The following is a 20,157-nucleotide window of genomic DNA, read 5'->3' as shown; positions in this document are numbered from 1 at the left end:
GCCACTACACTCCAGCCTGGTGCCTGGCAATAGAGCGAGACTGTCCCCCACAAACAACAACAACAACAACAAAACGCTAAGAGCGGCCAGCCGCAGTGGCTGACACCTGTAATCCTAGCACTTTGGGAGGTCAAGGTGGGTGGATCATCTGAGGTCAGGAGTCCGAGACCAGCCTGGCCAACACGACAAAACCCTGTCTGTACTCAAAAAAATACAAATCAGCCAGGCATGGTGGTGTGTACTTGTAGTCCCCACTACTCAGGAGGCTGAGGCAGGAGTATTGCTTGAACTTGGGAGGTGGCAGTTGCAGTGAGCCAAGAATGTGCCGCTGCACTCTAGCCTGGGTGACAGAGTGAGACTCCTTCTTGAAAAAAAAAAAATGCTAAGAGTTACTGTTGGAAGAGGAGAGATTAGACCCCAAAGTCTTAGCAGGGGAGAGTTGGGTGTCTAAGCTCGTTTAGGCTGGATTCTGGAGAAATTGGATTGGGAAGGAGTGGTGTTTAGGAAGAAGATAGATAGAGTTCGTCAAGCAATCACACTGTTGCTTTGTGGAGTGATGAGAAAGTATGTTTTCATAGGTTTCTCTGTTTGTGAATGGAATCCCCATTTGGTGTACTTTTAAGAGACTTCAGGCGAGATTTAAATTGCTTTTCAGTTCCTTTTTTTTTTTTTTGCATCCTTTGAATGTAACTCCAGGCTGGCTTCGGGGTAAAAGCAAACCTCCTGGGCTCTATGGAAGTTATCCTAGGAGTCGTTTTAATTTTTTTCCTATCCTGAGGCCACTTATCTATAACATCTAAGACTGCACCAGTCTGAGGTCTTCTGATGCCTCTGGCCTCCTTTGGGGACACTCTTCCCTTTCTCCCTGCCTCACTCCCAGTCATCCTCAGGTCACAGCTGGATGCTGTTTCTTCAGAGAGGTCCTCAGTGGTCCTTTCAGCCTTAAGTGGACCTGTTCTGTTTTTCTCTTTTACCTAATGCTGTTATTTTTCTTTTCTCATGGAATTCTGTTGTTCTTCCTTACAACACTTCTCATAATTTGTAAGTACATTTGAAAAATGTTTGGGGCTGGGCACGGTGGCTGACGCCTGCAATCCCAGCACTTTGGGAGGCCAAGGCGGGTGGATCACCTGAGGTCAGGAGTTTGAGGCAAGCCTGGCCAACATGGTGAAACCCCGTCTCTACTAAAAATACAAAAACAAGCCTGGCATAGTGGTGCACACCTATAATCCCAGCTACTTGGGAGGCTGAGGCAGGAGAATTACTTGAGCTTGGGCGGTGGAGGTTGCAGTGAGCCAAGATCGCGCCATTGCACTCCAGTCTGGGCAACAAGAGTGAAACTCCATCTCAAAAAAAAAAAAAAAACAAAAGCATTGGGTGTGATTATTTAACATCTGCCTTCCATGCTAGCCCGTAGGCCCTGTGGGAGCGGAGGCCCCTGTGTCTCTCTGTGTCCCCACGCCAGTCCCTGACGGTGCCCAGGCAGATGTGGGTGGTGCAGGGCCAGATGCTTGTGGGCGGCTACCATAACACGTCTGTTGCCATTTATTGAGTTTGTTTCTTGCTCTTAATTTTTGAGTTGAATGATGAATGAAACGTACTCCTTTTGAAAAGAAATTGTTTTTCTTTTCAAAAACAAAACAAATAAGCATGCATTCAAGTGACTTGGTACTTTGTATCGAGACGTCCATGTCAGGAGGAGACGTTTGCCATTATTTTGTGAAAGAGGTTAGAGAAAGAAGGTGACTGACTGAGATTAAATAATGTAAAAATGGTAAATGTCAGCTGGCTATATGTTTAACAAAACACAAAAGTCACTTTAAACCCCATCTCCGCTGTGGCTCTGGACTGCTTTAAACATTTCCCAGAGAATTTAATGGAAATCTCCTAACACCCTGTACCTGTGAATAAAAGGCAGATTGTCTGTATTCTCAGGTCCCAAAATGTATTCTGTCTTTCTCTTGAAATGAACATTTGCACTAGCTGGTTATAGACAGTTGAGGTAGGAACACTGACATGTGCTGTGTGTATTTGCCAGCTTAATGGGCTGCTTGGTATCGTTTAAATCTTATTCGTGTTGCTGCATGCGAAGAGTTTTGATCATGCCTTTTGCTCAAGGCTTTTCCTGGACAAGGGATTAAATTTTGCCCAGGAACTCTTATGAAAGAAAGAGAGAGCTAAGGCGGATGTATTTGCTGAAAGGCAATAGTTCATTTATATAATAAACCCCTACATTGGTGAACTTTTTGATTACAAGAGTATTGAAAATTTTATCACTGGGTCATATGCTGCAAATCTGTCTTCAGAAAAAGAATTCACATTTTATAGGGGGAGCACTTTGAGTCACAAAGAAATTATGACTTGTACATTATTTACTGTTAAGAAAATGTATGCTCGGTCTTACTCATAATCGCCTGTGGTAGGAACTGGATCATTATCTATTTTTAAAAGAATCAGCAAAGTGATATTTGCCCAATTCTTATGTGAGAAAACCTTCTAGATATGGTAGTGTTGCGATTGGTTAAATTGGGCCTTTTTGAATTCGTGGCTAGGTTAGTCATGACATTGATTTCAGCTTCATAATCTTAAAAAAAAATCTCTTCTTCATTTTGGCATTTGGTCTTGGCTTCTTCTGACAGTGTGGAATATTGCAGGGACTCGTCCTTCTCTCCTTTCCTGCAGTTGTATGAAAAGTCCTCCCATTTTATATTCCAAAAGATTTCTGGAAGATGAACTACTAAGATATAAATAGTGTTTTTTGTTTGTTTGTTTGTTTGTTTTTTAAATGTATGTGTGTGTTTGGTCAGCTCCAATGATTTCAATGAAAAATTATTATGAAATACTTTAAATATATACACATTAGGATAGAATCATGAGTCCATTGTCCAGATTAAATAATGATCAAGGTTTGACCATGCTGGTTTTATTTTTATTCATTTTTTGTTGAAGCGTTTCATTGCAGATCATGAAGGAGTACACAGCGAGGTACTCCTTCATACCAGCCTCCATGTCTACAGCATGGGAGGGTTTGCTCTCATCAGCCTTTCGTCTTGATCCGCATGTGTGTTAAGTACCAACTGTGTCATCAGGCACCCTGCTAGGCATTAAGGACACTTGAATGAATAAGACACAAACCTGCCTCCCAAGGAAGTTAAGGATCGATGAGAGAAACAAATACATGCGCTTACAGGTGCCTTATGGTACCTGTCAGATAACTCCTATGGGCTGAAATGTGTGCAAAATGTGTGCAAAATACAGTGGAAGTACAGAAGAGGGACTGGCCAGCTGTGCAGGGCAGGGTGCTGAGAGAAGAGGTCAGGAAGGCTGTGAGTGGCTGAACGCTTGGAGAAGCGTCTTCAAATATCAGTGGGCAAACAGAAAGGTTGGCATAGAAGGAAGGGCCCTGCTGTTTGAGCTGGGGAGGAGGCTTCCCTTCTCTTCTGTTTGCTCACCAGTCAGCATCAGGCAGGTGCCCAGTCTCATGCCAGGCCCTGTTACCTCCTTGCCCACCTCCTTGGCCCTCTCCCCTCGCTGACAGTTCCACTCACCCCCATCCGCCCTCACCATTACTGTTTGTGTTTGTCCCGGCATCCACCAGCACGTTTGTCTTCCCAGGGCTGCGGCCTGACTCTTCCCACAAGAATGCCAATGCCATGAGAGCGGGCACTTTTTCTCCCTACTCTTTCTCCTGAACCTGCTTGGCACGCTATTATGTTCTCAATAAATACTTGTTAACCAACCGACTATCGTGAACTATTACGGACTTTCAGTGTGTATCAGTTTTGTCTGAGTTTGAATGGACCTTTATGTGTTTTTTCATGGTCTAAGTTTTGGATCAGCTGGAGTAGTGATTTGCCAGTCAGTGTGGTTGGTTATCAGAGTCATTGGTGGGGTGTGTGTGTTAAGAACACAGATTGGCAGGGAGCAATGGCTTATACCTGTAATCCCAGCACTTTGAGAGGCCAAGGTGGGAGGATTGCTCCAGGCCAGGAGTTCAAGCCTGGGCAACATGGGGAGACCCTGTCTCTACAGGGAAAAAAAAAAATTAGTTGGGCATGGTGGTGTGTACTCAGTAGTCCCAGCTACTTGGGAGGCTGAGATGGGAGGATTGGATTGGATTGCTTGAGCCCAGGAGGTCCAGGCTGCTGTGAGCTGTGGTTACACCACGACACTCCAGCCTGGATGACAGAGCAAGACCCTGACTCTTAAAAAAAAGAGGAAAAGATACTTTTCAATTGTTTGTGCATTCAGATTTCTCCATCTTTAATTCAAAGATGCTAAACTATTTTGCGGGGAGCAGCTGTAGAATTTAACTTTTTTTTTCTAATTTTTTCTAATTTAGCTATCCACTTTTCTTCATTTTTCTCATATTTTAGAGAAATACTGTATTTTTAATTTAATGTTCTTGGTTTTTGATAATGAAGGCCCTTTAAATATGAGTATTTTCTTGAAAAAAAAGTATGCCTATAACTCAGATATATGAAAACTAAAGCTTATAATGATTTCGAAGTGGGCTATTTTGAAATCAGCCTTTGCAGGAGAGACGCTATACTGCAGTGCCTGCTTCTGGTGTATGAAAACCATGCCAACTTTAAAGTCCTTTTACAGGGCCATTAAAAGCAGGTGTCATATTTTTTGTTGGTTGTTGAGTTTGATAGTTGAGGCATTTGTCTTCAAATTGCCAACTTAGCTTAACTGTATTTCCTGCTCCTACTCCAAGCACTTTTGTGACGTTTTGTAATTTCCATCGCAGGCACGCACAGAGGCTGGGCCGCGGTCCAGATGCGTTTGCTCCATGAATTGGTCTATGCCTCCCGAAGGATGGGGAACCCTGCCCTCTCTGTCAGACACCTGTCCTTCCTTCTACAGACCATGCTGGACTTCTTGTCGGATCAGGGTGAGTGAGCTCAAACCATGCTCTTTTCTTCAAGGAACTGTGAATGAGAGCACTCTAGATGCTGGTTCATGTAAACCCTGGGCTTGGGTTTCAGTGGGTGGAAGACGCTGCCCAGCTGCTCATTGGTGAGAAGGTCCCTTCCCCGTCCTTGGTCGCTCCTTCCACATCACTTCTCTGGGACACCCGTGCCACCTCCTCCTGCCTTCACACCCTCTCCTCCTGCTCCTTGACCGCTGCACTCCACGGCTTTTCCCTCTGCCTCTCAGGCTTCTTCTCAGCCTCCTGTGTTGTCTCTCGTTTCCTTAGGCTGCCTTTTATAAAATATAAATGCCAAAGCATAACATTTACATAGAGGAGTGCACGACTCATAGGAATGTGGCTGAGTGAATTCTCACCAAGCGGCCACCCGTGTAATCAACACCCAGATCAGAGATAGGCATCAGCAGAACCCCAGGGCCCCTCGTGTCCCTTTGAGTCACTGGGTAACTCCCTCCTCCCTTTCAGAACTAGAGATGAGGTTTGAGTGTGCTGGCTTTCATGGGACCACGCGGTGTCTCTGCGTCTGTTTCAAGGTTGCCTTTCTCCCAGGCTCCTTTCTTGGCCTTCAGCTTCTCTTCTTACACTCCTTCTGGGTGCTCTCTGCTTTTTGAGTTTCAGTCATGACCTGTTTCCCTGGGCACTTGGGGCTCAGCTGCCCCACACCTGCCTTCCCGCCTGTGCCTCTGGCCCTGGCTCAGTGTGTGGCGGTGGTTGGGTTCTCGGGGAAGTGCTGTCTGCTGTGGAGACTGATGTGTGCAGAGTGTATTGGGAAGTACTCATGGGATCGACCCCGTGGAAGGAAAGAGACGGAGGCAAGACTGGACAGTGGGAGAAGCTGGCTCTCTGTGCTTTGTTGACACAGGCCTCAGCCGCATGGGGAGCTCTGCCCTGCCGTGTCTGCAGACTTGTCCCATGTTGTTCTGTGGAGGGCGGGCCTTTCTACACCCTCACTGACCAGCAGTGGCATGCAGGCTACCCTGGGTGATGTGGTTCTCTTCAGCAAGGTGACAAGGCCTCTGCTGACCCAGTGGGGCCTGTACAGGTGGGAAGCCGTCAGAGAGATCTCTGGCGATGGGAGGGCCGGGGCTTCCTGTCCCTGTGCCAGGCCCTGGGTGCTCACCGCTCCCAGGAAGGGACAGGGTCTCGATGAAGGGCCCTTTCCCGGTCGAGGACAGCTTCTGGGAGGCAGCACTCTCCCCTGGGGAACAGGACTCCTCCCTGCAGGCGGTCTGGGTGGCTCTCTACTGCCCCCTGCAGTGCTGCGCCTTCACTACTACTGTCCAGGCGGGACCCCACTCCCTCACTCCAGCACCTCCCAAGTTTCGCAGTTCTCTTGTTTTCACATTTCTAAAACCAGTACATCGTTGTCTCCATCCCTCCACCCACCGCTTTCCCCTGGCTGTTCTCTGTCTTAGAGCAGGCTCTGGCTCCAGGGTTATGTGGTGTGCCTCTTGGAGGGTGGCTGTGAGGTTTAAATGCACTAATTCTGGCTGGGCGTGGTGGCTCACACCTGTAATCCGAGCACTTTGGGAGGCCAAGGTGGGCAGATCACCTGAGATCAGTAGTTCAAGACCAGCCTGGCCAACATGGCAAAACCCCATCTCTACTAAAAATACAAAAAATTAGCCAGGGGTGGTGGCAGGCCCTGTAATCCCAGCTACTCGGGAGGCTGATGAGGGAGAATCACTTGAACCTGGTAGGCAGAGGTTACAGTGAGCCAATGTTGCTCCATTGCACTCCAGCCTGGGCAACAGGAGCCAAACTCCGTCTCCAAAGAAAAAGAAACCCAGTATACGTTAAGCAATCCTCATAAAGCCTATCTACTCAGCAGCGCCTGTTGAAAGGCTAGCATTCTTTAAAGGAAACGTTAATGTCTCTATAGTGATTTCCGTGGCCATCGCTATCAGAAAGGAATTCTCCTTTTGTGTAATCCTGTAGCTCTTTGTTGCCCAGGTTCTGAAGGCACACACCACTTACTGTGGCCGTCTGCATCCTCGTGTGTGGAATAGCTGTTGTTTTCTATTGAGGACTTCTGGTGACAGCCGTGCAGCTTCTCCCCTGCCTGTGTTGTATCTCTGTTGCTTTTGGGGCTGCATTTGAACTGTGCTAGTCATGGTTGTATCTGCAGAGTGAAGGTGGCTCCATGGCCCATTTGCACTCTGGCCTTTTGGTGACAGGAGGGAGCAGCAGGCCAAGGCAGAGCTCCCAGAGCCACCTGTGTCTCCTGCCAGGGAGGCTGCGGCTCAGTGGCAGCTTGGGCAGAGGTCTGGTGTTACCTGCTCTAGTGAAGTTTTGCTCTCCCCAGTCCCTGGGGGGTGCTGCTCCACACCTCCCCTGGGATTTCTTGAACCTCCTCATGATCCAGCAACTCTAAGAAGGCAGTACCTGGACTCTGTTTGTGCAGGAGTTTAGAATCTTGGGTGCCATCCCTGACCCATGGCACATCCCTCTGCCCCAGTAGCCAGGAGTTCATTCTCCCCTGGTGGCGATGTCCCCACACACCTCATCTCAGCATGCACAATCCCCATGGCTGGCGAGTGGTGGTGACCCGGCCTTACGCCCTTCGCCTGAGCTGTCCGTGTCACTCCTCCGCCAGCTGCGTCTGCTGCATCTTGAGCTTCTTCAGCACATACCGTCCTTCCCACAGCAGGGCCGGCGCACCTCCCCTGTCCCCGCACACTGCCCCTTCACCATGTGGCTCCTCTTGGGCCTTGAAACCCTTCACATGTCCCTAGCTAGACCAGGGGCTCTGGCCCTCTGCTGTCTTCCTTCCTGCACTTACCACATTTACAGTTCAGTCATCAGTTGTGTATTTAGTTGGTCAATGCTTGTCTCCCTCCACGGGAGAAGACCTCATTCTACCTGCTCTCTGCCTGGAACTCGACCTGGCAAATACTGGATGCTAAGCGCATGGCTGTTGAGGTGTCAGGGATGCCCTCACAGCCCTTGCCTTAATCGTGACTGCCTATGGGAAAGTTGATTCTGACTTGGGTCCTCAGGCATTTTTCAAAAGCACATTCTTGGCTGGATGTGGTTGCTTACCACTGTAATCCCAGCACTGTGGGAGGCCGAGACAGGCAGATCACCTGAGGTAAGGGGTTCGAGACCAGCCTGGCCAACATGGTGAAACCCCGTCTCTACAAAAAATACAAAAATTAACCGGGTGTGGTGGTGCATACCTGTAATCTCAGCCACTTGGGAGGCTGAGGCAAGAGAATCACTTGGACCTGGGAGGCAGAGGTTGTAGTGAGCCAAGATTGCACCACTGCATTCCAGCCTGGGCAACAGAGTGAGACTCCATCTCAAAAAAAAAAAAAAGCATATTCTTTTTACAGTGGACATATATGTGTATGTACACTGTATGTATATGTATATGTGTGCTGCATTGTGTATTTCTGTTGGAGTTTGTGTTTCTCAAGGCCATATCTTCCCCTGTGGGTGCCCTGCAGTTTCCACGGGACATGGGAAGCATTCCGAGCTTGTGAGATGACTGAATGTAGATGCAGGATCAAGAATTGGCGTGACCCACCCTACTCTTGTGTCAGGCTGATGAGTCTGACCGTCTCCACTCCAGACATATGGAGCCTTGTCTTGTTTTTATGACAGCACTGGGAAGTAGATTGTATCTGCCAGTCCCATGTGCTCGGAGGTTGATGTTTGCACGTGTGTCCATGAGATGGCTGCCAGGAACAAAGAGTGGATGGGCACACAGGGCACTCAGTTGTTCTGTTGCCGTGTTTCTTTTTGGTTAACAGCATTCATGCATTGATGAACATCCCCACGCCTGGGAGTGGTAGTGGGTGAGCGTTTGCCTGTCTGCCCTACCCTTCCTGTCCAGAACTCACGGTCAGCGTCTCTCTTCAGGTGACAGAGAAAACCTCTGTAGGAAGATACAGCGAGAGTTCTCGTTGGTGCTTTAACCTCTGCCTTTCCCTCCTTTTCTCCTCATCCTGTTCATATTTTTAAGCTTTGTTTACTTCTAAGCCTCTCATGTGATCGTTGCACCTACTCCTCATGTGATCTTTGAAAAAGGGTGATCTGTATGCTGTAGTTTCGAGTAGACATTTTGTAGCTGGTCACACTGGAGGCTCTTGCAATATATGTCTGTGAAATACATAAATGTGAACTCTTATTGAACCGACATCTCTGACTGTGACCCGTGGTCTTCGTCAGCCCTAGGTGAGGACGGAGGCTTCGAGTTGGCCGTGGCTTGCCCGTTGGCCGTGGCTTGCCCGTTGGACTGCTCGTCTCCCTCATGTGGTCACGTCTGGCCATTGCTTTTATGGCCAGACCCTTAGTTAACTCCCCCGCCATGCTGTGATCTCTCTTCAGTATGTCTTTTCCATGCTGGAATCCTGAAGATAGTTTCTTTTTCTTTCTTTTTCTCTTTTTAAGATCTACCAGAAATACTGCAGGAGAATATGTGTTTAAAGTCTGAGTTTGAATTAGTCATGTAGGAATTTTTCTCCGTGGTGTTTGTAGAGTGAGTTAGGAGAGATTCATCGTCTCCGTTTGGATGACTGACAGAGCTGCCACTGGACTTAGCTGGGTTTCACATCAGGCAGCTTATGGGAAAAGAGAGGAGGAGCTGTGATCACGGTGTACTTCTAAGATCTTTTCCTTTCTTTTCTTTGGTGGATTGTTAATTCCCAGTGAGAAAACAGAGCAAAATCACTATGCTTCTGTAAGGGCTGTATTTCCATTAGACATAAATTGGGTTTTCTTTTTGCTGAAAAGGCAGCATAACCCTTTCCTCTGGCGGTGTCAAGTGCCCCCTTGTCCTGGGAAGGGGACGCACACTGTGATTGATGGGGTCCTGGTTGTATGCTTTTAGGTGACAGGAAAATTTGTTTTCCCATGAAATGCTGATAGTGTCTTATGGTTATTTGAGGTCATATTAATTAGTTATTTGAAGACACTTAGTTTAAAAGGAGAAGAACTTGGGACACTTGATACTGTTGAACAAATAACAGTCTCTTGAAAGGCCTGAGTAAAATGCTATGTGGTTAATTGGAGTCGTCTGAGAAAAGGACAAAAGTCAGGAGGTCTGAAAGGTTCTTTCCACTCAGCTCAGCCTCTAATTGCTGTAACCTCCGATTGATAATTAAATCTTCCCCGGCCTCCATTTTCTTGTTTGGACAACTGGGCTGTGCAGTGCTGTGTGGCAGTTTGCTGTTTTTAGTGATAGATACTATAGTTTATTGGATGGCCTTTTTTTTCTGAAGAGCTCCTGGTGCCATTCACAGGCTGGATAACTAACATTTCTAACTTTTGCTGCATGGAAGTAAAGTCTGGAATGCAAGAGCAGCCCAGAATGGGAAACCATGACCCTGGGGTTGAGGAGGGTCTTTCTAGCCTTCTTGTCGTTTGCAAAGCTGGACTGGTGATGTGCAGTTGAAGATAGCATCATCTCAGGATGTCTACTCCAGGTGTACCCTCCAGTATGTGCAGATGACCCAAGATATGCTATGAGGGCAATTATTTTCATAGAAAGGCTCTGACTTCCCCAAGACTTTGGTCATTTTTTCCAAGATGAAGTACTAATGTGATGATTTGTGGACTCTTGGGAACCGTGACTGTGTTGCTTTTCTGATCCTGGGCACAGGGTCGTCTGTGTGTGTGGGCACAGAGCTTCCATGGCACTCCAGCAGCAGATGAACGGAACTGTCATCCTCTGAAGCTTTGTGGGTTGTGCATGCAAGCCTGGTTCTGTGAACTGCACAGGAGTCTCCTAAGAGGGCAGAGGGATTCCTTCCTTTGTGAAAGCTTTAGAATGGCACTATTTGTAATTTCCAGCCTCATCTTTTCCCACTCTCACTTTCACCCTGTATTTGGCCATACTAAATTCTTGACAGTTCTCCAAATACAACAGCATTGCTATTCTGCCGCCTTTGTACGTGCTGTTTCCATTACTGTCATGTCATCCAGGAATTCATCCCTGCCATGCTGAGCTCTCCCCTCTGGGAGCTCCCCGTGCCCTGTGCCTGCTGCCTCAGAGCTTCCATCCAGCATGCTGGGCTGTGGAGTTGCTGGCCTGTTTCTCCATCCAGCAAGCCTCTAAGCTCGTCAAAGACATGAACTGTCACGCATATCTGGAGCAGCACCTGGTACCTCACAGGTCCTTAAATGCCGGCCGAATGAATGAAGTCTTCTGCCTCTTTAAACTCACCTTCTGCTATGCTGTCAAATGGATATTTCTTCTAATTGGCTATTTTAAAGATCCTACTATGGCCTTTGGTCAGGCTTTTGAGCAGGGTTTGGCAAACTGCGGCCTATGGGCCAGATCTGGCCCGCTGCCTGATTGCTGATCCTTGCACTGGCTGTTCCAGGATGAGTTTATAGTTACTGACACCAGTTCCTGTGGAAAATCAAAAAGACTTGTGGCTTTGACATCAAATAACTAAAAAAGGGAAGAAGTGGAAAACTTAGCTGGGTAAACTGTTTCAAGGACTGAGATCAAAAGCCCTAGGAAAGGTTCAATCATATATTGGCTCTGCTACTGTGAGTGAAGTGTGGTTAAAAAGTGCACACTATGGCTGGGCGCGGTGGCTTGCGCCTGTAATCCCAGCACTTTGGGAGGCCGAGGCGGGCGGATCACCTGAGGTCAGGAGTTTGAGACCAGCCTGACCAACATGGAGAAACCCTGTCTATACTAAAAATACAAAATTAGCCGGTCGTGGTGGTGCATGCCTGTAATCCCAGCTACTTGGGAGGCTGAGGCAGGAGAATTGCTTAAACCCAGGAGGCAGAGGTTGCAGTGAGCTGATATGGGGCCATTGAACTCCAGCCTGGGCAACAAGAGTGAAGCTCTGTCTCAAGAAAAAAAAAAATGTATACTATATCAAAAGCTACGAAAAGAAAGGGAAAGAAAAGAAAAAAAATGGATACTGTAAATATGTCATATTAATGCTACCATGAAAAGACTGAGCAGTGATGAGGGGGGTGCCATTTGGTGGGAGGGGCCAGTGAATGATGCACTTGTGTTAACAGTGAGCCTTATTTCACAGCATTTGTGCTGTTGGAATGACCTTACCAGATTACGATGGCGGTGAGTGTGATGCTCTCGCTCTAGAGTGTAGATGGTCTGCATTGCACGTGGTTTCCTGGGCTTGGTCTTGCTGGGATCTGAAGGCTTTTGGTTTGCCTGCTCTACTATAGTCCAGTGTCTTTCTGGAGGCCTCTGGGTAGATGATGTTTTCTTGAAAACCCTCTCTGTGTCATGGTTTTTGCATCTACCTTGTGGGATTGTTCTAAGGATTGGAGGTGACACACCTGAAGTGCGTAACAGTCTGTCTGCTGCCAAGAAGTGCTTAGTAAATATCGTATAGATGGCACTGTTTTCCTTCTGGGGGACCCGGATGCCAGCTCCTTAGTCAGACATTAGTGGTTCTTTTGCTCAAGGTTACCTTAAGAAGACTCCGAGAGAGAAGTAAGAACAGCAGAATCACCCCAAAGGGCTATCAGATGTGGACGTGATTCTTTTTCAAGATGTGCTGCTGTTATGACTTGTATTATAATATTATAATTAACCATAGCACTGCTCTGACTGGCCTGGGGAAGGGGTGGGTGGGAGGTGGAAACAGGAAGAGGAGCAAGGGGAAGGAAAGGATGGTGCCCCCGAGAGGTGTTCTGGGCAGGAAACAGGCGCCAGCGTAACCGGCTGTTTCCACTACATTTGATGTTCAGCCCAGTCTTAGGGTGTTGGGAAGGTGACCTCTCCACCTTGTCATTGAAAGTGTAGATCGAGATTAGACTGTCAGTTCCTTGTTCAGCAGGTAGCGCAGAATCCCAGGTCGTATAGTATCCAGCACGAACCTGACTTACTGTTAGACCTTGCGGTTGTTCAAGCATCTTAAACTTCCAAACAACGGTTGCTATGCAGTGCCTCTCTCCCCATAGCCGCTGTTGGGCTTTTGCCTGCAAGAAACCAAAAGTCTTACTAAAATAAAATAAGTTTTTGAGCGATCACTCATATGCCAAACAATTTATCCATCTAAAGTGTATGAGAATACTCAGAGGGTTGTGCAGCCACACCACAAGTGTCATGCTGTGATGCGGATGGTCCTTTAAAATTCAATGCCAGGTGGAGGAAGCCAGGCTCTGACTTCCACACATGGTGTGTGATCCCAATGATTTGAAATGACCAAAATAGACTATAGGGACAGAAATGGATTAGTCTTTCTTAAGACAATGGGGAATGGGGGGTTGCAGGGGGGTGATGGCTAAAGGGTATATATAGGGTTGAGGTGATGAAGATATTCCAGCAGTGTGTTTCACAGCTCTGAATATCCTCAAAACCACTGAATTGCACCCTTTAATGGGCCAACTGGTATGCAAATTATATCTCAATCAAGCTATTACAGAAGTTTTTAAGAGTCTCTAGCAGACCTCTCTGTCTCATTGGCTAGAACTGGATTATGTGGTCATGCCAGCCCACTGTAAGCATGATGGAAGGACAGTCATCCCTGCGTATCGGCGGGGGGCACTGGTTCCAGGTTCCCTTGGATACCAAAACCTAGGGATACTCAACTCCCTGGTATAAAATGGCAAAGTATTTGCATATAACTTATGCACATCCTCCCCTGTAGTTTACTTGTGTGTTTATTTTTATTTTTAGCAGAGACAAGGTCTCGCCATGTTGCTCAGGCTGGTCTTGTCCTCCTGTGCTGAAGCAATCCTCCTGCCTCAGCCTCCCAAAGTGTTGGAATTATAGAAGTGAGCCACCGCACCCAGCCTCCTATATGGTTTAAGCCATCTCTAGCTGATTTGTAATACTTCATACAATGTAAATGCTACCTACATAAATCGTTATTCTGCTGCATTGTTTAGGGAGTAGTGACAACAAGAGAAAAAAACGATACACGTTCAGCACAGATGTAATTTTTTTCCCAAATATTTTCAGTCCTCGGTTGGTTGAATCCACGGGCGCGGCACCACGGCACCATGGCTAGGGAGGGCCGATTGGTTTGGCCTTGTTTGTGTCTACTGAGGGCAGGCAGTGTGGGGGCTGGCGGGGTGCGGGGAGAATGGCACCCAGTCAGTGACCAGTGTGGGCCTGTGTCTCCCGTCCGTTCTCGCCTGTTTCCTCATCCTTCACCTGACTACCCAGCGGTTGTTCTGACCCAGCCCTGGAGTCACGTTTTCTGCCATCCCCTCCTGTCTGCACCTTGGAAGTATGGAGAGGCCCAGCCAGCCTGCTTCCACTTTCTCACCCTGACTACCTTCGTTCTTTTTAATTCGCCACAATCTCCCTGGCTCCATTCTGGCCTCCTGTTGCTTCATTCTCCAGACAGCCCTCACAGTCACTGTTTAAATTGCAAGTCAGATTGTATTTTGTTGCTCCTGTAATAAAACCCAGGACTCAGTGTGGCCTGCAGGTTCTGCCTCAGTCCTGCCCTCTCTCCCACCTTGTCTCTTACTTTTTCTTCCACTCCCGATTCCAGTTCCTTTGGCTTCCTTCATTAATGCTTACGTGCCAAGCCGTTTCCACCTCAGAGCCCCACGTGCCCGTTCCTGGGTGATCTTGAATGGTGCATTTCTCCATGAGCTCTCGCCTCCAGTGCCATCTTTCCAGGAGACCACCCTGACCCTCGGCTCTTCCGCGTCATACCTCCCACTTTGCATTTCCCAGTTGTAACCCAGGAGGCCAACAGACCTCATCTGCCTTGTCCTGGGATGGCCTGGCACACAGTAGGTGTGAAGAAATACCATTAAATGGATAGACAACCTCCCTTTGACATTCACCTGCACACTGCTTTGCGACCGTCCTTGTCACGTTGCGATGGATGGCCATTTAGGAGAAGTCTAAATGTCACTTCCCCATCTGGTATGCTAATGGACTTGCCTGGGGTGGTCACTGATGATTGCACCTTGCAGGTCGCTCATCTCATCACTGGCTGCTTGTCTCTATCAAAGTCACCTTGATGGAGGGTGGAAGTGGCAGCAGATGTCGCTGAATACAGGAGACCAAAAATAATCACTGCAATTATTTTCAAAGAAGGCAGTTTGTTGCTTCAGAAAATGTTGTTTTCAGAGCAGAATTCAGCATCTCCACTTCTAAACCTTAGCGGCGTGTTTGCTGGAAAGGCGCATCTTCCTAACCAAGGCAGCCGCGTGTCCCACTGCTCCTCCAAAGGTGCCACTTGCCTTTGTGGCAGAGGGAACCAGTTGTGTTAGATGATTGTAAAGACTCCCTTTTTGAGAAAAGGGAGTTAAGGGAAGGATGACTTAATCAGAGCGAGGCTTAGTTACTTAATTGGAGGACGTAAATCATCTGCTGACCGCGTAGTTCGTAGTCGAGTGAGCGTGAGGCATGGCTGGGCAGAGGTGGCTTCAGCAGCCTGACACCCTGTGCTGCCATTGACAGGCTACTGGGCGTGGCGGGAGCCCGTTACCCTCCTCAGGTCTTCTTCACCTTCCCCTTTTCTCACCCCTACTCTTGGTGCAGTGCCATGTTTTAAGGAGCACTGCTGGAAGGGGGCGGATGTTGACCTCACCAGGGTGGGTGTCTCGTTGGAATGTTGCGGAAGGGCTGCAAAGCCCAAGGCACAGGCGCTCATGCCCTCCTACCCTCTCTGTGCTGCCTGTGCCCTCCTGCCGCCTCCTTTTCTCCCACCCCACTGGCTTTCCTGTGTGCAGGCGTGCCATAATTACCATGTTGTGCCCCTCAGCCCAGCCCAGCCAAACACTTTGCTCTCCGAAGCAGAATCTCTGCTGGGGTCGTCTGTGTGCCCTGCCCTCGTGTGCCCTGCCCTCGTGTGCCCTCTTGGGCCCTCTCTGCCGGATGTCCCTCTCCTCTCTCTTGCCAGGGTCACCAGTTTCCAAAGCAGGGGTCATTTCCTCTCCTCTTTTTCTCTTTGTCAGCAGTGTCCCCTCAGCCCAGCGCTTTCTTCCGTTTTCCAGCTCCCGTGTCTCCTCCTGGAGCTTCCCGCTTCTGATTCCCGTGTGGTGGGCCCTTGCGTCGGGGCTTGGTTCTGGGTCCGCGTGCTGCTTTGCTCCCACTGTCTGGTGATTCCCCTGAGCCCGTGCCTTTTGATGCCATTTAAAATGTGTACTTGGATTTTTGACATGTTCGCAGATGCATGCACCTTTCACTGCAGCCGGCTTTAGAACACTTTTGTCACCTCCAAGGGAAGCCCTGCACCCTGCAGCTAGCTAGAGGCACACGTTGGCATTCACATGCTCTTGAATGCATTAATAAGAAATCCTTCTCTTTCGTTTTCTTTCTTGCTGGCTTTTCGGGCTGTTTTTGGTACTGTTGACAACACTGTGATGAAGGTCCTTAGGCCTTTGGCTTTTTTAGCAGGAGAGTTTTCATCAGGAGGGGCTTCCTGGGTCAGCCTTTTTTTTTTTTGAGACAGTTTCACTCTTGTTGCCAGGAACTGTGGGGCTGAGCTGGACCCCATGGGGTTCTCCTGGAGCCCATGTCAGCTTCTCACCACCTCCCAGGCTCCCGCTCTGATGGTGGGAGCTCCTGGAGGAGAGGCTGGCACCCTTTGCTGCTGTGCTAAACACATGTGGCTGGTCCAGAGCTAGAGGAGCAGAGGAGATACAGGTGGGATGCTGCCCAGCCCACCAATGTGGGCACATGTCCTTCCCTGGGCCCTGGCACAGATGCCACCCCGTGCCTCTGCCTCAGACCTCACAGCCTGTGCCGACTCAGCTCTGCAGCGAGGGGCTGGGAAATGTCGTTCCAACTTAGCCGAGTGGACGTGGTGGTGAAGATTTTAATTTCTGGTGTGAATCGCAAGCCTACTTTTAGGAAGCAGGAGATAAATCCCCATCAAGAAAAAGCATTCATTTTCTTTGCATATTTTCTGGCATATTTGACATTTGATTGAAATGTTCACACCTGAAATAACTTTTTGTTTCGTTTTCTCTTTGGCAAGTCCATCCTTACAGATTTAGTTAGATGGGTTAGACAGGGATACTAATAATTCTCCTCCTCCCTCTCCCCGCCTTGGATAGAAAAATATTGATCTGATATTATGTGAGACTTTCTGAATGAGAGTGAAATGGACAGTGAAAAACACAAGAAAAAAATAAAGTAACTAACTCCTTAAAAAATCTCAGTTTTTTGCATGTAAAATTGCAGTGTTTGAGCTGAGCATTGAATTTTAGTAGATGCTCAGGACTCCAGAGGGTGTGTTTTAAGGGTTCTAGGAGTAACTGTTTGGATAATAAGGGACAAGGAGGAGCTGGAGGATCTGTACAGGAGCAACAGCTCTCTTTAATTCCTTTCTGCAGGTATTTGTGGATCGTCTCCCGTCAGTTGGGTACTGTGCGCAATCCTAGCAGTGTGAAGGGTGTGCAGTTCCTTTGGGGATGGCCTGGAGAAACTGGCTGGGGAGATGGAGCACCTGGGAGAAGCTGAGCTTGGCTGCTGCTTTCTACGCCCTAACCCTCCCCAGCCGATGCAATACAGGCAGTGTCACGTGTTTCAGCTTCCTTAGGTAGAAGGCTCGGTTTTTATTTGGTGCCATCCTACCTTGGATGTCTGAATACGGATTTGGAGGTGGCAGAGGTGGCTTTGAACACTAGGATGTGTTTGTTTCCTGAGCTCTTCCAGTCCTGTAAGCCCTTTGTGTCATCCCCTTGCGTCTGCCCCACCTCCAGGGCTGTACCCAGCTTTCCCTGGGTCTTCAGCTGCTGCCCCTCCATCTCCCGGGACGTCCACTGTGGCCACGTCTCTGTGCCTCTCCATCCTGTCAGTGGCCTGGGCCCCAGGTGGTCCATCTCCAGGAGCCTCCACCCCAGCCCTGTTTCCCGTCCCTCCTTGCTCCCGTGACCCCTTCCGTGGCGACTGCAGGAACTCGAGGTCTGTGGGTAGCCGACTCTCACATTTCCTCGTCCTCTTTTCCTCCCCGCATGTTCCCTTAACCTTCTCATGTGGAGCGAGTGGCTCTTCAGCAGGGGAGTTTGGAAATGTGTGGGAGTGTTTCTAGCATAACTGTGACCGGGGCCTGTCACCAGCATTTGGTATAGGAAGGGACAGGGAAGCAAAATGCAGTAAATTCCCATCCCACTCAAAATGCCATCCGAGCAACCCGTGAGATGAGAAGCAGTCCTCTCCTCGGCCTGCCTCCCCTGCTGTTCTCTCAAATGCATGCTGGTTTTTCTCCTCTGCCCCCAGGACCTCAGGGCGTAGAGACAGGCGGACGTCATTTTCCATTGCTACTTCCAAATGGTCCTCCTTCAGAACACTCCAGCTTTTGGAGGGGTATGCTATTGGGATTGATGGCCCCTGCCTTTCCTTGTGTCGTGGTCATTGCCAGGTGCTCTGGCTACTTCTCCTCACTCACCGGGGACCTCAGTCCTGCCTGCTCTGCCCTCAGCACCTCCACCCCGTCTCTGTTCCTGGTGGCTTCAGCACCCACACAGAGGGCCTGCTCAGCTCTGCCTGCTCTCCCATGTCTGCACGTTCTGCTGGGTGATCTCACCTGGCCCTAGGGCTTCAGGAACTGTCTTTGCATGCACGGTGCTGCAGGCCTGACTGTCTACCTGCCCACCCCATCTTCGCTTCCCATCTCAGCACAGGGTGCCCCTGCCAGCCCCGCTGCTCGGGCAGAAACCTTGATGCCACTGTGGCTCCCCTGCCGTCAGGCCCCACGTGTAGTATGTCAGGAAGTCCTGGAGGCTTCACTGCCTCTGCACATCCCAGATATGACTGCAGCTTCACGCCACAGCACCTTTCTGCCTAAACCTCCCCAGTGGCTCCCATTACATGTATCAGAATATGAAAGGAAAGCCAAGTTATTTTTGGAAGGCTCCCGGGTCCTCCCGATGTTTCCTGCTCAGTTCTTCTGCTCATCTCTCTCTAGTCATCTGCACATTCACTCAGCCCCAGCCAGCTTTGTCTTGTTTCTGTGTCTCTGAGAAAACAAACTTGCTTTCCATATCTTGTCCGGGACCTTGCACTTGATTTTTTTCTGCATGACCAGCTTCCCCCCGGGTCTTGGCATGGCTGCCATTTCTACACACTTGGGGTCTGAGCCAAACGCCCACCCCTCTCTGCCTGGTGCGACCATCAGCCTCCCTCCTTGAGGGCAGGCATGCCATGTCCCTTGCAGTCTCTGTGGCCTGGAGCACCGTGTGGCAGGGGCTCAGCAAATGTCTGTTGACTCCCTGCGCAGTAAGGGAAAGTCATGTGACTTCTCCCCACCTCATTTTCCCCATTTGGAAAAGGGACACGAGAAAGACCCACCTCTTGGGATGCATCTTCATTGGTTTATTTAACAGAATACCGCAGACTAGGTGGCTTATAAATAAGGGACATTTATTTCTCACAGCTCTAGAGGCTGGAAGTTCAAGACTAAGATGCCAGCAGATTCGGGTCCTGTGAGGGCCACTTCCTGGCTCAGAGACATGGCAGAAGCGGAGGCGAGGGGTCTCTCTGGGGTCTTTTTTACAAGGGAACGCCTCCCATCACAAGGACTCTACTCACATGCCCTGATCACCCCCCGCAAATTGCTGTGTTATAAGGAATCCCAGTGGGATTTGTCAATACAGGGGTATAAGTTGTTTTCGTGGCAACTTATGTGATCCCTTTTGTTTGTTCAGAGCTAGACAGAAAGGATTGAACAAAACCCCAGCAGACGTGAAGGGAAGCTTTTGACGGACTTTTAGCTGTATGTTGAAGATATAAATACCATGTAGTACAACATAATGAGTACCTGCTAATAAAACGCATGCTTGGGAGAGAAACCACACGTGTAAAACGGTGAGGTGAAGAAAAACCATCAGTATGTCAAAATCCCAAATATATTAGTGGATTTCCTAGTTATAGGAAAACACTAATTTGCCAAGTGAACCAAAATAGAACATCCCAGGGTGGTATCAAAAGGGACCTTCTGCAGCTTTGCGAAGGATCTTGTCTCTGTAGGACAGCATGGCTCCAAGGGGTGTATTCTCCCCAGCGGTATAGTGCCATCCTGCTTTCCTGTGTGCCTGTCCACCATCTGCCACGCAGAGTGCCAAGACACCATTACCCAGGCTGGGCTCTGCTACTTCTGCTCTGGAATACAGCAACACATCCTGAGAGACCACCCTGTCTTCCAGATTCTCTCTTTCTTGCATGTCCTCTACCCACATGGTAAAGCGATTTTTCTAAAGCAGGTGTTTATCTGCAGCAATCTTCTGCTGAAATCGTGTCAGAGGCCGAAGGCCCCTGCACATTGCACAGTGCTCTTTCAGTCTGGCCCAGGCCATCTCTTCAGCTTAGG

The 20,157-nt window shown here is 48.8% G+C and overlaps 1 protein-coding gene across 1 annotated transcript in view; it reads left to right on the top strand.

The window, feature by feature from the left end:
- TRAPPC9 (trafficking protein particle complex subunit 9) overlaps positions 1 to 20,157 on the top strand; it is a 730,305-nt gene that overhangs the window by 101,290 nt on the left and 608,858 nt on the right. Inside the window, exon 9 of the mRNA XM_012461180.2 lies at positions 4,754 to 4,897. Coding sequence (XP_012316603.2) covers positions 4,754 to 4,897 — 144 coding nt within the window. The remainder of the gene's footprint in view (positions 1 to 4,753; positions 4,898 to 20,157) is intronic.

Source organism: Aotus nancymaae, unplaced genomic scaffold, assembly GCF_030222135.1.
Source record: "Aotus nancymaae isolate 86718 unplaced genomic scaffold, 86718_ANA_hifiasm-v0.15.2.pri h1tg000036l, whole genome shotgun sequence".
In the NCBI taxonomy this organism is placed as follows: domain Eukaryota; kingdom Metazoa; phylum Chordata; class Mammalia; order Primates; family Aotidae; genus Aotus; species Aotus nancymaae.
The sequence above is the reverse complement of the archived record's forward strand: the minus strand, read 5'-3'. Positions and strand labels throughout refer to the sequence as shown.